This window comes from Ochotona curzoniae, unplaced genomic scaffold (genome assembly GCF_017591425.1).
Source record: "Ochotona curzoniae isolate NIBS_2020 unplaced genomic scaffold, NIBS_Ocur_1.0 contig_3037, whole genome shotgun sequence".
NCBI lineage: Eukaryota > Metazoa > Chordata > Mammalia > Lagomorpha > Ochotonidae > Ochotona > Ochotona curzoniae.
In genome coordinates, this window is record NW_024465699.1 from 5,923,677 (window position 1) to 5,949,517 (window position 25,841).

General features: G+C 53.8%; 1 protein-coding gene across 1 annotated transcript in view; it reads left to right on the forward strand.

The window, feature by feature from the left end:
• ARHGEF4 (Rho guanine nucleotide exchange factor 4) overlaps positions 1–24,696 on the forward strand; it is a 57,974-nt gene extending 33,278 nt beyond the window's left edge. Inside the window, exons 2-11 of the mRNA XM_040979180.1 lie at positions 8,983–9,122; positions 18,211–18,390; positions 19,288–19,464; positions 19,547–19,726; positions 20,400–20,632; positions 20,954–21,083; positions 22,383–22,514; positions 23,066–23,309; positions 23,982–24,059; positions 24,478–24,696. Of these exons, the coding sequence (XP_040835114.1) occupies positions 8,983–9,122; positions 18,211–18,390; positions 19,288–19,464; positions 19,547–19,726; positions 20,400–20,632; positions 20,954–21,083; positions 22,383–22,514; positions 23,066–23,309; positions 23,982–24,059; positions 24,478–24,629 (1,646 nt within the window). The 3' untranslated portion in view covers positions 24,630–24,696. The remainder of the gene's footprint in view (positions 1–8,982; positions 9,123–18,210; positions 18,391–19,287; positions 19,465–19,546; positions 19,727–20,399; positions 20,633–20,953; positions 21,084–22,382; positions 22,515–23,065; positions 23,310–23,981; positions 24,060–24,477) is intronic.
• The last annotated feature ends 1,145 nt before the right edge of the window (positions 24,697–25,841 follow it).

The window sequence follows — 25,841 nt, forward strand, 5'->3', positions numbered from 1 at the left end:
TACCATATGGACTTGAGATATTGATCACCAGAAGACCACGAGTGGGTGTGCTCCACTGTTCTGGAAGTCCAGCTCTGATTGAAAACATAAACTATGTTGAAAACTCAAGAGCTGGACATGATTTTGAGCAGAAGCAGATGCCAGCCCATGAGTCAAGCCAATGGGGTCAACAGAGAAGATAAAGAGAGACCAGTCCCAAGTCTGGTCTGGCATCCAGGATGAGGGCAGACAGCCTCTGCGAGAGTTCTTTCTTGCTCTGCCCTGGGCGCTTGCCGCTGGAGTATGGACCAGACTTTATGAAAACAGGAGGGGAGGTGGCCCCTCTGCTGCTTCTAATGGGGGTAGTAAGTGATTGGGCACTGCTGAGCTGGCTGCTGCTTGAGCAGTCAGTGTGGATCTTACCCATATCCCACTCTCCTGCCTGCAAGAGACAGACACCCCCAAAGCAAGCCCTGTCTGTTGACAACAGCCCAGATGGTCGACTGGCCTGCGAGCTGTGTGACCTCTGGCTCCCGGCCTCTCTACTCTCAGGGTGGTCACATCATTGCCCGTTCTTGACTGTGTCCTGAGGATGTTGGGAAAAGTTTGGGTCTCAGCTCAGCGTGGCCTGCACCTGCTACCTTGTCAGCCAAGGGTCCACCGGCATCCTGGCAGCTGCCTCCCAGCCTTGCCGCTCTGACTGCCCTCCCCTACCTCTCACTGCACTCTGCTCCCCTTCCTCGTCTTTGAGCAATGCCGCCTCTTGCTTCTGGAACCACTGGACTGCAACATTCTTCAGCCCCCTGGTCACTCACACTCTCACCTCCCAGCATGTCATTTTCTCATGTTGAACCATCCTCACATTCCAGAAATAAATCCCTTTGGGTTGTGGCAGATAATCCTTTGGCTCTGCTGTTGAATTCTGTGTGCCAGCATGTTGTTGAGTGATTTTGAATCTTTATTTATGTGGGATCTTCATCTGCACTGCTCTTTTGTTGAAGCGTCTTTGGTTTTATTGTCAGGGTAATACTAGCCCTACAAAATCAGTTAGGAAATAAGTATGAAAAAGTTCAAGCAGAGTTGATGTCAGCTATTCTTGAAATGTTTGCTACTATTCACTATTGGATAGTAGAAGCCATCTGGTCCCGGGCTTTTCTTGGTTAGCACATTTTAATTACTCATATGTCGTTTCCTTACTGATTATGGGCCTATTCAGATTTTTCTGTCTCTTCTTGAGTTTGTCGATTTGTGTGTGTCTAGGAATTTTCATTTCACTGTCTTATCTGACTAGTGGATAGACAACAGCTCAAAATATTCTCTCACAATCGTTTTTACTTCTATAAAATGGGCAATGAGGCCTCCTTTTTATTTTAAATGTTTTATTTTCAATATTGCTTACATAGGTAAGAAGGATGCATAGGGGTTTAAGTATGGAGGAAGGTGGTGGGACAAATGTTTCAGTCTTTTTTTTTCCTCCTGTGTCTGCAGGGGAGGAGAGGAAGGCACCAATCCTTGCTGTCAAATTATCTCAGTTCCTGGGAATGGGGGACAGCCATTTGATGACGCCCTAGAGACCCCGATGTGGGAAAGAGTGTTCTGAGGGTGATATTTGAGTGATTTTGATAGTTCTGAGACATTGCTGGCTTTGTTGCACCAGGACTAAGAAAATCTTTCCAAAGTCTAACAGCTGACCAAGTCCACGTTAGTGCATCCAGAGACCCAGATTCTTACTGCAAAGCTTGGGCAGGAGAGTTGTCCAACCTGTTCTGTTTTCCATCCTCTCAATGACCTCTGCTACCCTAGAAGAGCTGGTTGTCAGGTACCCCATGTGCATCTGGGCATGCTGTCCACTGCACAGGCATCAGCAACTGAGGAGGCTTAGTCCTGATACATACACTCCAAGGTCAGCCCACATATGGCCACATGTAGTCAGGGTTTGAGTCCTCCCAAGAAAACTTGGCTGCAGTGATCTCTGATTTGTCTTGTGTGTGCCAGCTGCTAAAGGTCAGGTTCGATCCGTCACCTGCACCAGCACATCCGGGTTGATGCAGCTGCCTGCTCAGTACTACTGCTAGGCTAATCTCTCACACAAACCAACAGGTGCTGGGATCTAGCCCAGCCCAGCCTGCCACAGGTTCAGTCCTCACACACACCAGTGAATGCCATGACATAATTGGGGCAATCCCCAGTAATCCCCATCAGGCCCATCCCAGCCTTGGTTTTTTACATGCCAGTATGTGCTGTGGTCCAGCCTGGCCTGCTCCATATCCCATCTGGCTCTTGTGCACACAGGTGTTGAGGCTTATTTCAGCATGATCCGTCCCCTCGACCCAGCGTGCACACATGCCAGTGGGTGCTACAGCTTTGTCCAGCCTGGTCTGCCCATAGCCCAGGTTTTCATGCACTTGAGTGGAAGCTGCAGCCTACCAGGGGTGTCCCCAGGGTTCCCCTACCAGGGCCATTCCCAGGCCCAGATCTTGCAGGTGCCCGTAAGTGTTTCAACCTAGCCTGGCATGAAGAGCTTCATTTTGCCAACTAATTTTTTTACAAAAAAGCAACGCTTTGGGGGAAGGACAGTCTGTTCACAGATGATACTGAAGCAATTAGACCATTCACAGGTGATTTAAAAAAAAAAGTCTTGATCTAGAGCTCACATGTTAGACAAACAGAAGACAAAACAGGGGAAAAAAAATACCCCCCAAATGGACCACAGACTTACAAGTACAAGGTAAAACTATACAACCTTAAGGGTCAAATGTAAGAATCTGATGGGTCCAGCACGATGGCTCAGTGACTAAAATCCTCACCTTGCATGTGCTGGGACCCCATAAAGGCACCGTTTTATGTCCTGGCTGGGCTGCTCCACTTCCCATCCAGCTCCCTGCTTGTGGCCTGGGAAAGCAGCAGAGGACGGCCTCAAGCCTTGGGTCCCTGCACTTGCACGGGAGACCAGGAAGAGGCCTCCTGGCTTTGGGTCGGCTCAGCTCAGCTCAGCTCTGGCCATCGTGGCCACTTGGAGTGTGATCTAGCTGCAAGATCTTCCTCTCTGTTTCTCCTTCTCTGTGTAAATTAGCCTAATAAAGATAAGTAGATCTTAAAAAAAAAAAAGAAAGAAAAAAGGAAGGAAAATAAATAAATAAATCTGGGGAGGAATTCTTGGACATGGCACAAAAAGCATGAGTCACAGAGGGAAGGGTGATAACATGAGCAGCTGGAGAAGTCGAATTTTGCTGTACAAGAGCTCTGGGTAAGTGAATGAAAAGATGAGCTACAGAGTAAGGTAAAACACTTGCAAATCACATTGTGATAATGGACTCTTACCTTGAACCCATGAGAAATTCTCAAAGGTTTAATGTTAAAAGTAACCAAAGAATCCAATAAGAAAATAAGCACAAAGGGCCAGCATTGTGGCGCTGCAGGTAAGCTGCCACTTCTGAGGGCGGTACCCCACATCAGAGCACCAGTGTGTCTGCGCTCAGTGTGTCTTCATCCTGATGTTCCGGGAGAGGCTGTGGAGGACAGCCCGAGTGCTTGGGCACCTGCCACCCTCATGGGAGCCTCTGATGACGTTCCAACCCCGGGGCTATCATTGGGTGTTTGGGGAGTGAATTAGTGGATAGAAGTTCTGTGTGTGTGTGTGTGTGTGTCTGTCCCTCCTCCTTAACCTTCAAGTGAATAAATACATCTAAAGAAAATAGGCAACAGACATAAAGTGACATTTTCCCAAAAAAGGTGTTAAAATGTAAAGAAGCAGATTACAGATGTGTAATTCACCAGCTGTTTGGGAACTGCAAGTTAATACCATGATGAAAAATCATCACTACACACCGATCATCTGATATCAAACTGATATGGCCTAGGATATCAAACAGTGACTGTGGCCATAGCTGATGACGGTTCAGAGAAACTCATCTCCCTTCTGTTGCTGGTGAGAATGGAGAAGGGCACGGCCATTCTGGAAACTAGTTCGGATGTTCCTTAAAAACTGAATATCCAAAAAACCTCCCTCTGGGGCATTTGTCTTGGAGAAATGGAAACTTGATGCTCATATGGAGGCAGCCTTATGGATGCTCGCTGCAGCTGTGTTAAAAGAGCCACCTTGCAGACAGTGACTCAAGCAAACGGTGAGGCTAACAGCGGCATTTCTGGACTATGGAAGGCAACCCAGCCATCAAAAGCAAGTGTTGATGATGCTTCAAATGAACTAGATGGATCTCAGAAAGCCAACCCCCAAGGCTTACATCCAGGTGTGTTTGTTGGGGCTACAAAATGACATAGGTCAGGGCCCAGCGTGATAGCCTAGTGGATAAAGCCTTGCAAGTTCCAGGATCCCACATGGGCTCCCAGCTGTTCTACTGCCCATCCAGCTCCCTGATTGTGGCCTGGGAAAGCAGCAAAGGCTGGCCCAAAGCCTTAGGACTCTGCACCAGTGTGGGAGACCTGGAAGAAGCTCCTGGCTCCTGGCTTCAGATAGGTTCAGCTACAATTGCTGCAGCCACTTGGAGGGTGGAGCAGCGGATGGAAGATCTTTGTCTCTCCTTCTCTCTGTAAATCTGACTTTCCAATAAAAATCAATCAATAAATAACTTTTTAAAAAAATGACATAGGTCAGGAAATGGCATAAAGTCCATAACACACATTATATCCATGTTAGTTTTATGGCTAGGCTATTGTATTAGTCATATATAAGGTATACTGTTGGCGGAAACGGGATTAAAAATCCTCAAGCCTATGTTTACCGCCCTTTAACTCTGTAATTATTTCAAAATAAGAAGCTTTTTTTTTTCTGGGAAGAGATGATAGGGTGCATTCACAGCCTTTGATGGGCTGCAGTTGGCTGGAGATATATCTTGTGGTTATTTTGTCTTAAAAGAGAGAGCTGTAGTGTTTCTTAGATACAGACCTGTGATGTTTTTAGGTGGAATTATATCGTATCTTGGATTTTTTTCAAAAGATTTATTTATTTTTATTGCAAAGTCAGATATACAAAGAGGAGGAGAGACAGAGACAAAGATCTTCCGTCCGATGATTCACTCCCCAAGTGGCCACAACGGCCAGTGTTGCACCACTCTGAAGCCAGGAGCCAGGGACTTCCTCCAAGTCTCCCACATAGGTGCAGGGTCCCAAGGCTTTGGGCCTTCGTCAACTGCTTTCCCAGGCCACAAGCAGGGAGCTGGATGGGAAGTGGAGCTGCCAGGATTAGAACCGGTGCCCATATGGGATCCAGGTGCGTTCAGTGTGAGGACTTTAGCTGCTAGGCCACGGTGCCAGGTCCAGATTTTCTTTTAAAATAATATGTTAAGGAGGGGAACCAGAAAAGGAATCAACATTGGCCACTGAATAGCTAAAGTTCCTTAAACTATAATGTTTCTTATTGCACACATTTGAAGCTTGCCACAAAAACACAGTGTTGAGGTGGAAATGGAGAATATTCTAATGGCTTCTGGGGGCTACTTACTGTGGACCAGGTCAGGAGCAGGGTCCTGGGTTCCTGCCCACAAAGCTGGGCTCAGGCCAGTGCCAGCAGACCAGAAGCAGTGTATCCCAGGTGCCTGCCACTGTGAAACAGCTTATGTGTCCACACGTGGCCACAGGCATGGAGCTGTAACTATAACTTTGGCCCCAACAGCGTGGACCCTCGCAGACTCTAGCTTGAAGATGCGTGCGGTGTGCACAACGCTTCAGCCTGCAGGGAATCCTTCCATCCTATGTATCCATCTTCTACCATTTCAGTTCACCTGCATAGTCACCATCCAGCTGCCACTCCATCCATTTGCTTGTTCCTTGACTTATTAACGTGACCAAATATCAGCATCACTGAGGGCCCAGCCCCTGCCTCCTTAGGAGTACACCGTGTGGCTGGGGAGAGAGTCAGTCCAACGCAGGCAGCCAAGGTGCCAAGACAGAGGCAACAAGGTTCATTCCTGGAGCAAAAGAATCTGCAAGACTCCTGCTCTGGAGGGAATGTCGGAGAGGAGCTTCAGAGCTGCTGGCTTCACCTCTGCTCAGCTGCCTGACCATCCAGGGTCTGCTGCCTGTTTTGAGATCAGCTGACAGCAGCCTTAACTTCTCCTTGCTTGCTATGTCTCACAATGTAGCTCTGGGGATTTTCACCTTTGGGAGACCATTTTTCTACCTCGCAGGGGACAGTCCAGATGTAGACCCAGCTCCCTGGAAGCCTGACCTAAGGTAGATAATGTGGATGTCAGGGAATGGACTGCCTTTTCCATAGAAGGTGCTGAGGCCATTGATGACAAGAAACATGGGGTGGAATTCTCATGCCACATACAAAACCATTTCCAAATGGATGACAAAACTTATGTATCAGGGCCTGCACTGTGGCATAGCAGGTTAAGCCAGCACCCCATATGTACTGGCTTGACTCCCAGTTGTCCCACTCTAACCCAGCTCCCTGCTAATGCTGTAGGAAAGCAACCAAGAATGGCCTGTGCCCCTGGGCTCTGGAGTCCACAATGGAGTCCCGGATGAAGCTCTTGGTTGCTGGCCTGGGTCTGGTCCATCCCCAGCCATTGCAGCCATTTCAGGGGCGGGAGTGAACCAGCAGATCAAAGACTTCTCCTCCCCTCTCTGTAATCCGTTCAAATAAAATGTATACATCTTTAAAAAAAAAACACATGTGTGCATAATCTGTGTTAAAATGAAAAATTCTTGTTTGCCGGAAAGCATCTTAAAGAGAATAACAGATCGAGCTAAACACTAGAAGAAGATGGTGGTGACATGCATGAGTGATGAGCTTATCCAGGGCAAAATGTGTATTAGGGGTGGCAGTTCAAAGGGTTCATGGGAAAATGGAACTAAAAGAATTAACTTTGGTGCAAAAAAAAAAAACTCATGCATAATTTTTATAATATACATTTCTCATTTTTTTTCAAATGTCCTTCCTATCATGGACTTCAAAAAATGTTTACACCCAACGCAAATATACTTCTCCTAATCCAATTTTCCACATTAATTTTAAGTCCACTTTCATATACATATTTGTATATGTGCTTCTTAAAAAGATTTTATTTATTTGAAAGCCAGAATCGCAGAGAGAGAAGGTGAGACAGATAAATATCTCTCCTTGCTGGGCTGGCTCAGTCCTGGATGGCTATGATGGCCAGGGCTGGGCCACACTGAAGTTAGAAGGTAGGAATTTCTTTAGATCTTCCACATGAGTACAGGGACCCAAGCACTTGAACCATCCTCTGCTGCATTCCCAGGCCATTCGCAGGGAGCAGGAAGTGAAACAGCAAGACACAAACCAGTGCCTGTAGGGGATTTGCCCGATATGCCCCTTGTATGTCTGTTTTACTTCAACAATAAATGTAAGGTGAGCCATACAGTACAGTAATGGGAAAAAAACTCATAGCCATTTCACTAGATGTAAACAACAAATAAAAACAATATAAGGCGTTCAACCTGTTAGTAACTAGAAATGGGAATGAAGACCACAGAAAGGTACAACCTCATGCCCATTTGCCTGTCTGAGCTTAACGTGTGTGACAACACCAGTGCCAAGCATTGGCTAGCACAGAGCTACGGGAGCATCACACACTGCTGTCGGGAGCCTAAGCTGGTAGAATAGCGTTGGGAAATGAGGGAAATGACTTGGGGGGCTTAAGCCCCAGAGGGGCACACCTCGGGCTCAACATCCCAGTCACACTTCCGGACAGCGGTTATTTTTCCCTGGGACTGTTCATGGGCAGTGACTCACTCAAGGGCCACCTGATGTGCGCAATACACTACACACTGTGGGATTGGAGTATCACTGGGGACATGGAGATTGGGAAACCGATGTGTAGGAGGCTTCTGGTGGGGGCAGTAATGAGCAACATGACCCCCAGAGAGACTGCTGGACACATGTGAGGAGTGGCGGCATCTGACACATCCATCAGTAGCAGCACCACAGGCAGATGTGACGTGTAAGAAGCAGATTGGGTATCGCGAAGAATGAGTCCACTGCTACTGTACTGTCAGTGAGCAGAACCACTCAGGGAAAAGAGTTCCTGAAGGGCTCCATCTTCAAGGGCTCAGCCAGGCAAAACCAGCCGCTGATGTCCTGGTATAGCAAGCTAATGATTTACCCACGGTGCCAGCATCCCATACAGGCACAGGTTCACATCCAGGCTGTTCCACTTCTCATGTAGCTCCCTGCGGGTGGCCTGGGAAGGCAGCCATCGCCCAAGTCCTTGGAGCCCTGTTACCCAGGTGGAAGATTCAGATGAAATTCCTGGCTCCTAACTGCAGCCTGAGCCAGCTCCAGCTGTTGCAGCCATTTTGTGAACCAGCAGAGAGAAAATCCTTTCTCTCTGTATCTCCTTCTCTCTGTGTGACTTTGCCTTTCGAAAGGAAGGAAGGAAGGAAGGAAGGAAAGAAGGAAGGAAGGAAAAGAAAGAAAAGAAAGGAAGGAAGGAAGGAAGAGAGAAAGAAAGAAAAACAGACACAATTGAACAAAAATCAACACCAAGACAAGCACAAGCATAGGAATGATTTAGAGAAAGTGCAGACTAAAGCAGAGAGGAGAGAGGCTGGATTAGCGTTTGCAGAAGGTGGGGTGCTAAGATTCTGGAGTTCTGCTTAAGCAGTATTATAGGAATAACAGCTATTCACTGTATTGCTTGCATTATGTTTCCATGTATGAACCCTCTGTTTTTCCAAATACACTCATCTGCATTTCCCAACACATGTGTAACATTTCCTTCTATGCAGCTGACACCCTGGATGTAGTTTTATTGGCTTCCGTGGGAGCCGATCTCAAGTGTCCAGCTGCGGCTGACCCTCATATTTCCATGTCTCTCCTGAGCCGCTCTGGGCTTGGCAGCAGGTGGCTGGTGGCGGTGGCGTGAGTCAGCAGGTGAACTCCAACTGTGCCACATTTTTTTTTTTTTATCAGGGATGGTGGAGGGGACCTCTCATTGGCCCCTCCCTGAGTTGGCCCCGAGGCTGAGCTTGGCCCACCGCCCTCTGCTCCTTCTCTGCCAGCTGCTGTCTCTCTTTCAGTCATGCCGGATGGAGCCCTGGACACAGTCGTCCGTGCTGAGGAGGCGGGCAGCGAGGAGGACCTGTATGAGGACCTGCACGGGTCCAGCCACCACTACAGTCACCCTGGAGGGGGCGGTGAGCAGCTGGCCATCAATGAGGTAGGGGGACAGCAGTGTGGGCAGAGGAGGGGGCAGGGTGGCACTTGACCACAAGCCTGGCAGGTGTGGGCCTGGCCATCAGGGTGACCCCTGGGTACTGTGCAGGCCAGTGATGCCCAGCTGTGTTCCAGGTAGACCACAGCGATGCCAGCCTACGGCTCTCATAGCAGATTGCAGAGTGTCTGAATAGTAGAATCTCCTATCCCCTCATCTGGCCGACACGTCCCACAAAGCTGGTATAGTTAGAGAAGGCTGAGTGGTGGGCGGGAGCCAGGGCTTGCAGCCCTCCAACAGGTAACCAGGGCAGGCTGGAGGGCAAGGCCAGTGAAAATCAGTTTTCTTCACAGAGCCCAGAGCTCAGAAGGGAGCTGTTGTGATGGCCACCATGAGCCAGTTAGCACTGTTTTTTTGTTTTGTTTTGTTTTGTTTTTGCTGTTCCTACAGAGCAGAATCTTCCAGAATGAGAACCCACTCTGGACAAAACAGGGTCCTAGCTTCTCCCTTGGCTTTCTCCAAAGAGAGAAAAGTGTGGGCTACATACATGACTCTTGCTCTCAGGTCCTATGCTCTCCCCGGCCCCTCTTGCTGCCTTCGGAGGGCTGGGGAAGCATCAAGAGTTTAGCCAAATGTCTAGAGGGAGCACACAGGGCAGCAACATTAGCTCAGCTTGCGATGAAAACCGGAACTTGACAACCCAAGACCTTGGCACACTCAAACCTTTTCAACTGGAGGGGCTCATTCTTTAAGAAGTTGGCCTTTCATGATTGCATGCCTGGGGAGCTTCTCAGAAACCAGTGTGGGCCATCATGCATAGAAACTACACGTGCAAATAAGTCTTTTCAACAAGTAAAACTGCTGACTGCCTCTTACAAACCACAGTGCCTATAAGGGTACTTCAAAAGTTCACAGCAGTGCAGATGAAATAACTGTGCATGGATTTCAAAAATGGCTTGAAGCAAAATAATCTAAAATAAACAAATAAATAAAAGGAGCCAGCTTTGTGGCTCAAGGGGTTAAGCTTCAGCCTGTATTGCTGCCGTTCTATATAAACATGGGCTTGAGTCCCAGCTCTCTGCTAGTGAGGGGTGTGGGAAAACAGTGGAAGGCAGCCTGAGTGGGAGACTTGGATGGAACGTTCTGTGCTTCTGGCTTTGGCCTGACCCAGCAGTCCCAGCCATTGCAGCCATTTGGCATGTGGACCAGTGGGTGAAGACTTTTCTTTCTTTCCCTGTCTCTCTTTTGCAAGTCTACCTTTCAAATATTTTGAAAACAGATATCAGCTTATTACAAATACTTTGTTATTTGAGACTCTGTGTGTGTGATGGGTGGGGGTAAGGTTTGAGGGGTAGGTTTCCAGCCTCTAGCTTACTCACCTGAACAGCCACAGCAGTTGGGGAACTGAAACAAGAAGCTAAGAGTTCAATCCAGATCTCCCATGTCCTGGGGTCTGCGTGATGTAAAGCTGGTGTCAGAAGCCAGAGTCGGAGTCGGTTACTAACTGCGGGGACTTCTGTGCTGGACACAGGTGTCTTCCCTGACCTCCTATCTACTAGGCCAAACAGCCCCAAGTATGTCTTGGAATGTCCTGTTTGCCACAGATTTCTTCAGGTCTCCCTAATCTTTTGGATGGAAGGTGTCCTGGCATCATGTTGTTATATGCAGGATTCACAGCCAATGGCTGTACTTTTCCATCAAATTCAGCCTTCGCCCTCCGTCTTGGGAGGAAGGGGCCTGGCCAGAGGAGGGGTGATGTGGAGGTTGGAGCAGATGGCTATCAAAGCACTGCCTCACTGTGACTGTATTCCCATGATGAGCATGGAGATTGCTGTATTCCCATGATGAGCATGGGAGGGTCTCTGAAGAGGGGGTGGTTACCTGCCCTGCTGTTGCTGCTCCATTGTGAAAGTTGTGATGTCAGATGGATAGACGCTACATCTGCTATCTGGTGATGATGTTATAGGATGGTCCCATCTTGCCGCTGGCAAGGAGGTGCCTTTTGGGGTCTTGGGCTCCTTGACAACTTTTTTCTTTCTTTGCTTTTCAAAGATTTATTTATTTTCATTGGAAAGGCAGATTTATAGAAAGAAAGACAGATATTTTCCATCTGATGGTTTATTCCTCAAATAACCACAATGGCTAGAGCTGAACCAGTCCAAAACCAGGAGTCAGGAGCTTCTTCTGGGTCAACCACATGGGTGCAGGGTCCCAAGGCTTTGGGTCATCCTTGACTGCTTTCCCAGGCCACAAGCAGGGAGCTGGATGGGAAGTGGAGCAGCCAGGACATAAACTGTCACCCATATGATATTGTAGCACTTGAAAGTGGAGGATTAGCCAGTTGAGCCAACATGCTAGTCCTGACAATGTTTTTCGTTCTAAGATGCTTTAGCTAAGGCAAGAAAACCAAGAGCCAAGACCGGTGGAGTGGAGCCAACAGGTCCTGGCAGTAGGAATTACAGATAGAAAGAAAATGGATCACAGACTCTGTAAGTGTCTGATGATGAGTCCCTCGGGAAATTTATGTCCTGTTTGGTTTAGAAGTCAGCCCCAGAGCTCTTGTCCTCATGGGACCCTTGACAGGAAATGCACAACCAATGTCTGAGTCCCGTGCTGCAGGACGTGCCATATCTCAGTGGGGACAGTGAGGAGGACTGAGAGCACCCCTTCCCAGTGCCACAGGGACTGCCTAGGACCATGGCCAGCTCCTGAGGCTGGTGGCATCCACCCTCACACTGCCCTTGGCTTTGCTAGATCATGATACAGCCGGCCAAGAAACACACTTCGTACCAGAAGCTCATCAAAGCCACAGATGTCAGAGTAGAGTCCCTGTACTCAAGGCTATCCGGCTTGCTTTAAAACTGCACGTTCACTTGTGTTCTCTAATAGGCAAGTCCATTTGTTCCAAAGTGGCTGGGTCCTAGACCATGCTGATTTTAGAAGGGGAAACCACATCTTGATTCCCTGTGCAGAAGGGGGGCCAGACCATCTGACTTGGGACCACAACAAACACAGGAACCAGAGAGGCAACTGGTATTCTGGGTGCCTGAGCAGTGAGTTTTACACACACACACACACACACACACACACACTCTCTCTCTCTCTCTCTCTCGTGATGAATGTGTGCTGTTTTTGTGTTACACAAACACCACACAAGTTACTGAGCACCTGCCATGTGCTGGGTGGGTTAGTGACCCCAGGAGACAGTAAGCTGTGCAGGCAGGTGGGAATGCCCACATGTGTCTGTGAACACTTTCCCATGTGTGCTCTGAGAGCCAGAAGGGTCTCTCTTTTTTTTTTTTTTTTTTTTTTTACTCCCTGCACAGTCTTATGCCTAGCTTCCTTGATTGTCCAGGCCCCAGCTCAACAAATGCAGATGCTGACTGTTCTGCAGCACTCAAGATCCACCCCCCTTCTTCCAGCCTCATCCCCACTCATGTCTTTTCTCCACAAGCCCTGGCCAGGCTGTCCTACCATCATCCCCAGTGGTCAGGCTGTGTTCAGCCCAAAGACTGTTTCTAAAGAGGTGAGGCTGAAAGTGAGCAGGGTCTGCCAGCATGTGTTTCTGGAAGACATTGCCTACCCATGACCACCCCCCCTCCTGACCCCCATGCTGTCCTTGCTGCTTGCATCTATGCTGATGAATTCAGCAGATAGGAGGAAGTGATAGGCCCGGCGTCTCCTGCTGCCCACCTCAGCACCATGGACAGCAGCCTGAGCCACAGCCAGAACTTGTCTGCTCTCTCCTGTCCCACACACCTCCCTGAGGGCCTGGAGGTGTCCGAGTCTCCTCTGTATACCCATGTATGCAGCAGCTCGAGCTCCCTGCTCTAGGATGGAGAGAAGGGGTCTGTGAGTGGCTTCTGGGACATGCTGCTGGGAGGAGATGCAGTCCACACTAGAAGGCAGGAAGGCAGAGGAAAGCAGTGAGCCACAGAAGTTGTCACCTGAGCTGGGCCTCAAGCATGAGAGGGGGCAATGGGGAACCACCTGGCACAGGCACCCACATGTATACACATACATGCATACCCAGGTGCTCACATATGCACACACATATATAGGTAATGTGTATAGCAAAGACAGAAGTGCCACACCCTGTCCCCTAGGTCATAAGGCTCTGCTTTCCTCCTCTCTGGTTCTGCAAGTTGATACAGGGCAGGAGGTCGGCCCTTGGCTGCCCTTCCGTGGAGCCCATCTGATCGTCTTCTTGGAGCTCCTGGGAGGCAGGATTGGGGTCATCCAGCCCGAACCCCATAAAGACCCAGACTCTTTGTTATGCTTTTGGCTATGAAGCACACACACACACACACACATGTGCCCATGTCACCCCTGCTATTCAGCTCCCTGGGATAGAACAGCTGGGCCCCTTGGCAGGGGGAGGGACCAGTGCCACATTCAGTCCTTGCAGACAGCCCTGCTGTAGTGTGGGACTTGAAACGACGGAAACACGCCTTCCTGGGCCTGGTGTAGCAGCAGAGTGGAGTGTTGTGGACTCCATGGCACTCTGCTGTGCAGGCCACAGGGTTCCCCAGTCCCCTGCACCCAGGGGTCCCAGGGTATGTGGCCTCCGAGGCTTCCCTTCTGGGTGGCCAGTGGCTGTGGAACCACAGGTGCACAGAGAACCATCAGCCTGGATCACTGGTTCCAGGTGACACCCCATTAGAGGGCAATCCTGCAGTCATACCTGAAGAGCTGAGAGGTGAGGGTAGCAGGGAACTTTCAGGTGCCTTTGGAACCTCCTGAGTCCTCGAGTTTCCTGAAGAACCGGGCAGGGGGACCCCACAGACAGATGGGCCCACACCGAAACCTTCAGTGCAGCCAGGCAGACAGCTTTCTGGACACATCCCTCACCCTTGTCTGCACACACAGGTGCCCACATATATGCACACACACGCATGCACATATCTACGCATACAGGCATCCCTGTGGGAATACAACAGGAGCCCACACTTATAAACACATGACACCTCTCACACACAGTACATGTGAACACACACACATGCATGTAGGTGCCACCTCCACATAATCAGGTGCTCACATAAACACACACATGTATAAGTAACCCCACATGCACACACGTAAATCACACGTGCACTCAGATACCGGCACAAGCCTGCCATCCGTCCTGCTGCAGCCTCTTCAAAGGGTAAGGGCGTTGACATGCATGTTACCCGGGCTCACATGTGTTTGGTGCTGACACGCAGGGAAATCCTGGCCTACAACAACAGTCACCTCCGTGTGAACAGCCAGTCTGTGCGCACTCCCTCTGCATCCCCTCCTTTCCTGCGCCAGGTGTCATGGCTCCGAGCCTGCCACTCAGAACTCTGCCCACGCCCGAGCTGTGCACTGGCAGCCGAGTCTCCTAATCTCTCCGAGGGCCGCACTGATTGAGCTTCCCCTTGGCAACAGAAAGAGCGAGCTATGAAGCCTGCAGACTCAGCTTGGGTTCTATCGGGTGGCAGTGAAACCTCTCAGTGCTTGACAGAAAGCGACTGAAGGCAGCAACTTCCCCCAGCCCAGGGAGGGGTGGAGCCCTCGTGTGAGTACTTCCTAACCGGGGTTCCTATGCGGTCCATATTCTCTCTGTACAACTTGTCGAACCAGCTGATTGTTGAACCCTTCAAAGCGTTATCTACTCATCCTTGAGATGTATTCCAGGGCGCGTGTCTTTTTAGGAATCAGAACCCCTGGCCCCGCCTTCCCCAAAGAGCTAGTGCCAGACGTCTTGGCCCCCGATCAGGGCATCCCCAAGTGTCCCGTGGCCATCTGTGCGCTTGGCCAGCCCAGCTCACGGCGGCCCGCTGGGCCGGTCTTAAAAGTTCTCCCCGCCCTCTCTCAGGGTGGCTCCGAGGGCAGAGCGCTTCGCACTCGGGAGGAAACGCCGCTGCAAACTCTAGCCCCTGAGACGCTCAGTTCTCGCCGGCGCACTTGGCTCGTTTGCCAGGCCCCAGTGCTTGGGAGACGCGGCACGCACGGCGCCGGCTGTGCGGGAGGAGCCGGGGGTCAACGAAGCCGGCGGCTCCGCCCCCTCCGCGGGCGCTGCGGGCCGCCGGCTCCTACCCTGCGTGCCGGGGATCTCGGGGCCGCACGCACGCAGCGAGCGCGGAGGCAGGGCGCCATGGCGAAGGCCCCGCAGCGCCGGCGCGGCCCCGCGGCGCCCGGGAGCGCCCTGCGCGCCCTGCTGCGCTGCAACCTGCCACCCGGCGCCCAGCGCGTGGTGGTCTCCGCAGTGCTGGTCTTCCTAGTGCTCATCAACGTCGTGCTGATATTCCTGTTGGCCTTCCGCTGAGTAGCTGGGAGGGGTGAGTGGCGCGGATCGCGCGTTCTGTGCGGGCCGCGGAGGGGTGGACTCCCTGCCCTCCCCCACCCCCTACCCCGCATCGTGCTGTCAGAGCTCGACCCTGGGGTGGTGCCGTCCTACGGGTGTCCGAGGGGTGTGGTGACACACGTGCCACAGGGGTCCTGCGGTCCGCTCTCGGTGCCATGGGCGGGGGCGGGGGGGGGGCTAAAATGGCGCGTCTGACTCAGTGCGTGACTGTGGCTGCGGATGCAGCTGTGGCCACGGCTGGCTGTGTTCTTGTGGAGACGGTTTGCATGTGACTGCCGGAAAAGGGAGCTGATCCGAGCATGCTCTTAGACCGGACATGCTGAGCCAGGGCATGGATGGGTACTTGGACACCTTAGCGCACAATATCTAGGGGTGCTCTTTTTGCGGTTTAGGCCTTTGCGGAAGTGTCAGCCATGTCAGAACCACAGCAGAACCAGCCTGGAATCCTCCAGGTCCCCCTCTCCTGTACCCTGCTCAGCTGGAGCCTGGGGGCTTCAAGCGTGGCTGTCCCCAAGACAGAGCAGTAGGAAGGGCCCTCCCTGGGTGGAAGCCGGCTCTGTTGTCCTGGAAGTAGAGCCTGAACTCCCCCTACACTGTCCCCTTGAGTGAGTCTCTGAGCTCCTGAGACCCCCTTGGTCTTAGTGACCCCACAGAAACCATCATTGTCACTGCTCTGACTTGCTAGGGCCTCTTCAGTTGTGGGCCAACCATGTGTGGGCATAGAGGGCACAGTCTTGTGTTCATCCGGTGCCTCCTGTGCTGCCCCTGGTGCTGGGACAAGGAAGTGACAAGGGTTACCAACACCTCCCTGCCCTCTTCTTTCCTCTACCCACCCCCACCTCCAGCCCCCAGCCAGGGCTTCCAGTTCTGGACACTGGACTCCAGTGGTTATGGCTGGAGCCTTGCCTCTTGGTCCTGCACCCAGACTCTGTCCTCAGTAGAAAACTGCCTAGGAAATATCCATCCACACCAGCCCACAAGGATGACCAGAATAGGGGAAGAGAGGGAGGCACGTGGAGTGGCATTGGGGCGGGGCTCCTCTGAGAGGCACTGGGGGACAAAGGGCGACACCTCAACTGGGATAGGAACCGGGAGGAAGCTGGGCTGTGTTACTTCCTCCTGGCCTATGGCCTCAGACCCCAAATTGGGGATAAGGGTCCCTGAATCTTCATGGACTTTCACACAGTAAGCCACATCCTTTAAGGTCCTGACCGGGAGTCAGCTTGTCTGATTCATGCCGGCTCCCCAACTACATACCTGCTGTGTGACGGTGAAGCCTGGCCTACCTGCAGAGATCTGCATAGGTGGGAACAAGTGGCAGTGGCCTCCGTGTGGTGGCTGGGCTTTAGGACACACCTGGAGGGACCCTGTCTCTCAAGGTATGGCTTCTCAGGGTTTGGCTCCAGGGGAGAGTCAGGGCTAGTGTTGCCTCCTCCCTGGACTGGCTTGCTGAAGCCCTCCTCTGGGAGAAGGGGTCGCACCTGAGCTGGCAGTAGTGTTGCAAGTGGCCATGCCCATGCCTCATTTTGCCCACAGTGGACACACACACACACACATACCGGCTGGCAGGGTCCTCCAGGACAGTGGCTGGGAGTCCAGGGATAAGGGTGGGGAAAAGTGTATGTGCAGGCAGGCCCTGATGCGTGAAGCAGCCCCTCAGGTTCCTATACTGAAATGTTTTTGCACACGAACTGCCCTAGGTGGTACCGAGGGAAACCTAAAGTGGCTGTGCTGTGTGGCGGTGGGGAATGGGGGGGGGCAGGACCACACGGTGCACAGGGCCCACCTGGTAGTGCTCCGATTCTACCTTGACTGCTAAGCCAGGCCATTGTGGGGTGCAAGGGCCATTGTCAGCACATGGTCCCTGTAAGGTGAGGCACACGTTCCCTCAGCCCACCCCTCCTCTGCTGTCCCAAGCCCCTGGAGCTGTTCATCCAGCACTCAGGAGCAGAAATGGAGCCCAGCAGGCAATGGAGCTCCGGGCTCTGCAGGGGCTGTGTGGGAAGGGCAAGGGAGCGTGCCTCACGCAGCCACTCAGCAGACAGGAAGCATGCAGGGAAAAACGAACCGGAGAGCTGCAGGCCAGAACTAAAGTGGTTGACCTGGCAACCGCGGGCATCCCTCACAGATGGGGCTGCTGCGGGTTGTTCCTGCTCCTGAGCTGGGAAATCACAGGAAGGAGCCTGTGCTTGTTAACACTTACAGTCCTAGGGCTCCAGACCTAGAGCTCTCATTGGGGTGCTGCTCAGCTGCTGCTGGGATTTGGGTCGGGGAGGAGTGTGGCAAGGGAAAGCAGAGCCCAAGGGGAAGATTCTACGAAGGTTTGAAGACTACAACAAACCTCATCTACGGGTGCCATGGCCGAGCCCTGGCAGATGGGGTTGGGGGGTGAATGTGGCATTATTGAGTGTGAGATGACCTCCACAGGCCCCGCAAATCCATGGTGATCCGAGTCAATAGTCACAGCCCTGGCCTGGCCAGGAGATGTGGGGATGGAGGGGGAAGGTGAGAGGGAGTCGTCTTATCACAGGCCCGTGGTGGGGTGGGTGCAGAGAAGCATGGCTGGGCAAGGGAGCATGCCATGTCAGGGACGGCCATTCCAATCCTGCCATCAGGCCCGCTGGCAGCTCCATTGCTGAGCCCTGCCCAGAGAGCACTTCCAATAACACCTGCAAAAATGGGAACCCTCTTCCAGGGACTACACATTTGGTGAGCATCCCCCACCCCTAACCCCTCAAACCTGTCCACCCACGACTCTCCCCGCAGCTCATCAGCGATGGCAGTGTGGTCTGTGCCGAAGCACTCTGGGACCATGTCACCATGGACGATCAGGAACTGGGCTTCAAAGCCGGGGACGTCATCGAAGTGATGGACGCCACCAACAGAGAGTGGTGGTGGGGCCGCGTCGCCGATGGCGAGGGCTGGTTTCCCGCCAGCTTCGTGCGGGTAATGGTTCTGACCTGCCCTCCCCGCCCTCTCCAGCCCCTAGAGAACCACCCCACCCTGCTTGGAAATCCAAGGTCTCAGCAGCACTGGGCTTGCAGGGGGCAGGGGCAAGGGGCATTGGGCAAGTGGTGTAGGGGAGCTTGACCCCCAGCCCTCCAGCTCTGCTAAGTCAACATCACGTCCTTCATCCCCTACTCCCCTTCAGCCCCACTCCTGGTGAGCCCTGGGTGGGCGGGGATGGGGGCAGATCGGAACTCATAGCCCAAGTTAGCGTGCATCATCTATTCCAACTTGGGACACACCCACTGGGCATTTACTACATCCCACAGAGCACCCTTGGGTCACCTCAGTGACCTTTCTCCAGACCCCAAGATGTGCATGCTATGATTTCATCCATGTCATTAGCTCAGAAGGGACTCAGGTCCTATCTTTGGGCTCCAAGGAAGGAATCCAGATGCAGTCACCCCAAGGCTAGGCTGAGGCTAGCCAGGAGTGGAGGTCCCAAACAGGTGGCCCTCCTGCTCCACATGCTGGCTCCCCAAACTGTTCCCTTTGGGCCCCTACTTGTAGTTCAGAATTACCCCAGCAAGGCATCCCTCCTCATCCTGAGGCTGTATGAGTAGGCAGTGCTGCACTGACACCTGGGGTGTGTCATGCACACAGTGCATCAAAGGGGCTTGGTGACCCACAAGGACCACTGATGACAGCTGCTGGCTGCTGTCCTGTTGTCCCCTCATCCAAGCCCTTGTGCCTGAGCTGAGACAGTGGGAAGCTTCTCAGCCAGAACTCCCCCACTCCCTTTGCTTGTCCCCGGAAACCCTGCTCCCTCAATACTGCTGCCCCAGGGAGGCATATGGGACACTGACGGTGGGCTGGCGGGTGTGTGGGTTCCTACAGCTGCGGGTGAACCAGGATGAGCCTGTGGACGACGAGGCCCCACGGGCTGGCACGGGTGGGGCGGAGGACGGCGGAACCGAGGCACAGAGCAGCAAGGACCAGATGCGGACCAACGTCATCAATGAAATCCTCAGCACAGAACGTGACTACATCAAGCACCTGCGGGACATCTGCGAGGTGAGGGGCAGTCCTAGGGCTACGGGCACTGGGTGGTGGCCGGCATGGCAAGGAGCATGAGCTAACCCCACCCCGCCCACAGGGCTACATCCGGCAGTGCCGCAAGCGCGCCGACATGTTCAGCGAGGAGCAGCTGCGTACCATCTTTGGCAACATCGAGGACATCTACCGGTGCCAGAAGGCATTCGTCAAGGCCCTGGAGCAGAAGTTCAACCGGGAACGACCGCATCTCAGTGAGCTGGGCGCCTGCTTCTTGGAGCATGTGAGTGTGGAGAGTGGCCTCGAACCAGCCCCAGGCCCTGCCCAGTCAGCAGCACCCCTGCCCTTGGCATCTCCACCTCCCTGTGCACCTGCTGCTTTCTAGAAGCTTCCACATGTCTTGGGTGTGCCTTGCCTCTTGCTGTCACCCTACAACACAGGCTTTTGGGGGGGGGGCTGGGAGGAATGGGGACAACATGAAGGAGGGAGGGAGGTCCCTGAGGACAGGGAGACGTGGAACGTTGCCATGGGGAGCAGAGGAGGGAAAAGGTGGCCCTGAGGGCTGTTTGTGGCAGATTGCAGGGTTCCTCAAACTGGCATGAATGTTGAGTCCACTCTCAGTGTCGCTTGGCCTTTAGCCAAGGAGCTTTGGATGGGTCGGTTGAGATCCTGCCTAGCGTCACCTCTTCCAGCAGCAAGCATGAGGCTGTGCAGAGGCTGCCGTGCCCCTCCACCCCCTCTGTGCCTGATAACCCTCCCTGATGAGCAGCACTGACTGCATCCCGACTACCAGCGCTGGGGCGGGGGGGTGACAGGGGCTTGCACCTGCAGAGATGTTCCCACCCCTGGTGGGGGGGGGTGCTGCTAGGCAAACACCTGCGGCCAGCTGGCCGCCTGGAGGGACAACAGTCCTCACCTGCAGCTCTGTTCCCTCCCCCTCTCCACCCTTCTCCCAGCAAGCAGACTTCCAGATCTACTCGGAGTACTGCAACAACCACCCCAACGCCTGTGTGGAGCTCTCCCGGCTCACCAAACTCAGCAAGTACGTGTACTTCTTCGAGGCCTGCCGGCTACTGCAAAAGATGATTGACATCTCCCTCGATGGCTTCCTGCTGACCCCGGTGCAGAAGATCTGCAAGTATCCCCTGCAGCTGGCTGAGCTGCTCAAGTACACACACCCCCAGCACAGGTAGGCAGCATGGAGTCTGGGGCTGGCAGGGGAGGGGAGTGGCCTGAGGCTTTTTAATCCCTTGCTCAGGGCCTCTGCTCACAGCACAGTGGTAGGCACATAACAAAGCAGGCTGTGTGGTTGGGAGCTCTGGCAGTACTGCGCGGGAGGGCAGAGATGCCCGCAGGAGGTGTGCTTGGCTTTTGTGCAGGGGCAGGGGCTGTGCCTTTGTCAGGTGAGGGAGGCGGCTGCATGCATGGGGCTGCAGGGAGCTCCCACCCCAGCATCTCCCCCGCTCCAGCTCTGTTGCTTCCCCACCCCCCACCCCCTGCTCCCTACCAGGGATTTCAAAGATGTCGAAGCTGCCCTGCACGCCATGAAGAATGTAGCCCAGCTCATTAACGAACGGAAACGGAGGCTGGAAAACATTGACAAGATTGCTCAGTGGCAGAGCTCCATAGAGGACTGGGAGGTGAGGGCCCCAAGGACCCAGAAAACATCCTGGGTGGGGACTTGGCCTCTGGCTTTGACATTGTGCTTGCCCCTGGGAGCCGAGGTGGAAAGCCGTGCTCCTGGCAAGCTGGGGGTGGGAAAGTTAATCCTGTCGTGAAGGTGGGGCCTGGGTGCAGCCCCACAGCAGGCCGGGGCTCCCCCAGGAGCTCCCAGCCACACCACAGAATTCCTAGAGAGGTGTTTCTCCAAGTGCTGGTCTCTTCCCCTGCCCTCAGGGGACGCACTGAATCCCTGAGTTTTAGTTGACACCCAGGATTGCCGACAGAAGGGGTCAGGTCCCTCACAGTGCACCAGGACAGGGGTACCTCCTGGCTCTGTTTTCCTGCTTGCACATTCCGGCACCTGCCACTCTTGCCTTTTAGGGCAACATCCCACCCCACTTCCCACTTCCCACCCCAGAGGCACAGAAGGATCTGATATTCAGCCCTGCCCAGCTGTCTCCTACACAGGCTGTGCTCCCGGGGACTCCCACCCGTGCAGTGACATTGCCATGCACTGTGCCAGCTGTCAGAAAGCCATCAACCACAGTCAGCTGCACACTATGACAGAAATCCAGCATTCTAGGCCTCGCCCTCGGCAGACTGAACCAGAATCCCTGCAGTGGGGCTGAGCAGTATGGGACTGGGTTTTGGGGGGTCTAGCCCTGTGTAAGGACACCTACAAAACACAGTCCTCCCAGGTGAATGGACAGCTGGCAATGGCTCCTGGCCATGGTTTATCTGTTTAAGGAGGACCTGGAGGTGGGGCAGGGCTTACTCAAATGATGTTGAGACCCAGATGGCAGGAACTGGGGCACTGCAGGCACGAAGATGGAGCCTGTGTAGGCCTCCTGTATGGAGACTGCAGAGTTGACTTCCTTCCAGCGAGGCCTCTATACTTTTCCTCTGGGCCAGCACTGAGATATATATGAGTCCCCTGTGGAATTCTGTATCTTCTAAGAGCCACCCTAAAACACATTAAGAGGTGACACTGCCATGTTACTGAATGCAACCTATGCAATGTATCATTTCAACCTGGAATCAACACATCGTTTGTGAAATGCATTCCCTTCTTAATTTCATCCTCAATCTTCAAAATCAGAGTGTACCTTACACTGATGTCTCTCAACAGGGACCAGCCGCATTTCCCGTGTTTAGGGGCTGTGTGGCTACCAGAGTCCCATTTGCAAGGAGAGTTAACTCAGGTGCACACTCCCGGTGCAGAGAGAAGCCCAAGGCCAAGTGCACTGGGCTCACGGCTGTCCTTGGGATCCTCCCAGGGGGAAGATCTCTTGGTCAGGAGCTCAGAACTCATCTATTCCGGGGAGCTGACCCGTGTAACACAGCCGCAAGCCAAGAGCCAGCAGAGAATGTTTTTCCTCTTTGACCACCAGCTCATCTACTGTAAGAAGGTACCAGGGTCACTCGGACTTACAGAGACTGATAGCAGCCACAGCCAGTGCAAGGGGACCTGCTGGGAAACATGCGGGTAGTGCCTCCTTCCTGGGAGCTTGGGCCGTTGGGGCTAGGATGGGCACAGCTCTCCCAGGCTGATTAGGGCCCAGGGCTGTTGAGAACACTTTGCTTGCTGTCCTCCCTCTTTCCCCCTCCGCTCAAACCCTCTCTTCTCTCACTGCAAACTTTAAGCCTGGGGTCCTGTGCTCTGGTCTCACCCAGCCCTCCTCTGTCTGGTGGCCATGTCCATGAAGCTCTCCTTCTTCACCGGTGCCCCTCTTGCTGTGGGATGTGGGCCGTCAGTCCTCCAGCTGGCAGGTGTACTGCCAAGGAGCCAGGCTGCCTCCATTTGGGGCTGAGCACAGCTATTGGCCAAACTGTGTCTTCAGGAGTTAGTCACCTGCAGGGGCGGTAGAGTGGATGGGTAGGTGGGCAGAGGGGTTGGGAGTGGCCTGGAACATGGTAGGTGAGTGCAAGAATGGCCAGGGCTCAAAGTTGCATCCGGCAGGACCTGCTGCGCCGGGATGTGCTGTACTACAAAGGCCGGCTGGACATGGACAGCCTGGAGGTGGTAGACCTGGAGGATGGGAAGGACCGAGACCTCCACGTGAGCATCAAGAACGCCTTTCGGCTGCGCTGCAGCACCTCGGGGGACAGCCACCTGTTATGTGCCAGGAAGCCTGAGCAGAAGCAGCGCTGGCTCAAGGCCTTTGCCAGGGAGAGGGAGCAGGTGCGACTGGACCACGAGACAGGTGCGAGACCCTGCTGGGCCTTGCCCCACCTCTAGGACCCACCCAATTCACCTGTCCCTGCTGGGTAGCCAGAATCACCTTAAAACTAAAAAAGATACATCTCAGGCCCAGGGCTTCACCGTGTGGCTCCAGGCACCTCCTGGTTCCGGGTCAGCACAGGACACCACCCTCACCACTGACAGGAGTGGCCTTCTGCAGCATTCAGCCCCAGGCCCTGGCTCTGTGGGCTTCAAACCCTGGGGAAACAGAAAGTGGGCAGTGGGCACTGGTCCCCAGGAGTTGCTCCTATGTGCAGGTTCCTCCCTGTTCTGGGTTCCCTGCATTACTCTCAGCAGAGACCAGGTCAGTTATTGGTCTTGGGGAAGGGTCCCCACGATGGAGAACATAGAGCTTAGCAGGCTGGGGTACCATGAGGGTAAAGGAAGGACCTGGCGTTTTTCAGTTCTCTGTCAAGGATTCCTCCCCAGCATCTGTCCTGTCCAAGCTGGCCAAGGCTTCCTGGTGGGAGCCTGGTACACCAGGTAGCCAGGATACAATCCCTGTGACCTAAGGGTCCCTGGGGGCACTGTGGATAGTACAGGCAGGCATGCACCTGGCACCTCAGTACAAGGAGAGAAATGGACAGGGCGGTGGTCTCATGTGTTTGTGCCCCAACCCTTCCTTCCCATCCAGGCTTCTCCATCACTGAGTTGCAGAGGAAGCAGGCCATGCTGAATGCCAGCAAGCAGCAGGCCACAGGGAAGCCCAAAGGTAAGTGGACAGTGGTCCCACATCTCCAACTGCTCAGAGGCCACTCGGGTCCTCAGAGGTGCCCTCTGCCCAAAGACTAGAGAAAAAGGGCTAGCTACTGAAGATGACGCTTGGGCTGGCTAATTGATGCTTTTGCTTTGGGCCTCCACCCACGCGGCAGTGGTGCTGGATAGTGTCGGCACGCACTTTCCACCAGGTGCCCTTCTGAGAGGTGCCATGGAAAGACACGGCAAGAAGTTACGCGCCATCTGTCCTCCGTTCCCACTGCAGACCAGCAGCTCAGGCCTTTGGGAGCAATCAGAAAAGTCCTGTGTGGTCAAGACTGTCCCTTGGTGGGGGGAAGATGTCTGGGGCAGTGCTCCCAGCAGCAGAGGCTGCTGCTCCATTCTGACCCTAGCCCCGTTTCCCCCCCACCCAGCTATTGGCCGGCCCGGCTACCTGATGCGCCAGAAGCACCCGGCACTGCCCGCCAGCCGGGCCCAGCAGCAGGTCTTGGTGCTGGCGGAGCCCAGACGGAAGCCATCCACCTTCTGGCACAGCATTAGCAGGCTGGCACCCTTCCGCAAGTGACCAGCGCCCACCTGACGGGACTCTGTGGACCTGTTCTTTGAGGCCCGCTCCATCTGGCCCTCCATGTGGCAAACAGCCCAGCTGAGGACAGGAATCCCTGGGTGCCACCAGGATGCAACGGGGTCTGTGATACTGGCACATTGAGAGACCAACTGGGAGGCGCAGACCCTTGCACGTGCAGTCTCTTCCTGCAGCCAGGGCCCTTGCTGGCCCAGCAGCCTCCACAGCCCCGGAAGCCAGGCACCACAGCCCAGAACCACCGACCAAGCTGGCGCACAGAAGATTCTGGTTGCTTTGGACCTTCTTTGGAAATCTAATCATCCCCTCTTGCCACTCACTTCCCTGTGGGCAGGAGATCCACTCCAGCCTTCAGCTGCCTACAAAGCTGGGCCCTGTGCCCCTCTGCCCTCCATTTCTCCTTTGGGGCCCCCATCCCCGAAAGGCGGCTTGTATCCTCAGAGGGGGTGGGAACCAGGAACTCCATGCCCAGATGTGTAGCCCAGTGCCACCATTCTTGCAACTGGTGTCTGTGGGAGACCCTCCTCCTTGTGACGTGTCAGTCTACATTGGGAAGAACAGAGCCGTCCAGGTAACTGTGCCCTCTGGCCCAGCCTTGTGACCCATCAGCCTGCAGCTGTGATGTGGCTGCAGGTCCACCTGGTGGCTCCTGGTTCTTGTTTGGATTTTGTCATCTGTGTTTTTCTAATAATGGAGAAAAAAAACCGTTGTTAGTGACACAGAAAGATTGCCTTACCCTAGCCTAGTGAGCGTGAGAAGCCATAAGAACTGCATTCTGCGGCCCAGCCGGGTCAGTCCCAGCTGCACATCTGGCAGTGCTGGAAGTGCAGTTAGGGCCTGGTGCGCTGGGATGGAGCCCAGGGGACTCAGCAGCATGGATGGTCACTCTTGCACTATACCTTCTCCAAGCCAGAAGCCACATTTAATTTCATAAAGAAACTTGTGAAAAGTCACCTGGCTGCTGTCTTTCTGCCAGTGTCTCTGTGCTTTCTTTCCCCCTCACCCATCCTCCCGGTGTCACCTGGCACCCCATCTCTGCCCTAGCCCTCTCTGAGCAGAGGCAGGCGGCAGGTGGGGTGTGCCTCTCGGGTCCCCAGTGCAGGCTGGCTCAGATGTGGGGCTCATGCTGAGGGAGGTCAGGAGGAGCTGGGAGGATGTAACCAGGTTGCAGTCACATGGACACACCAACCCCAG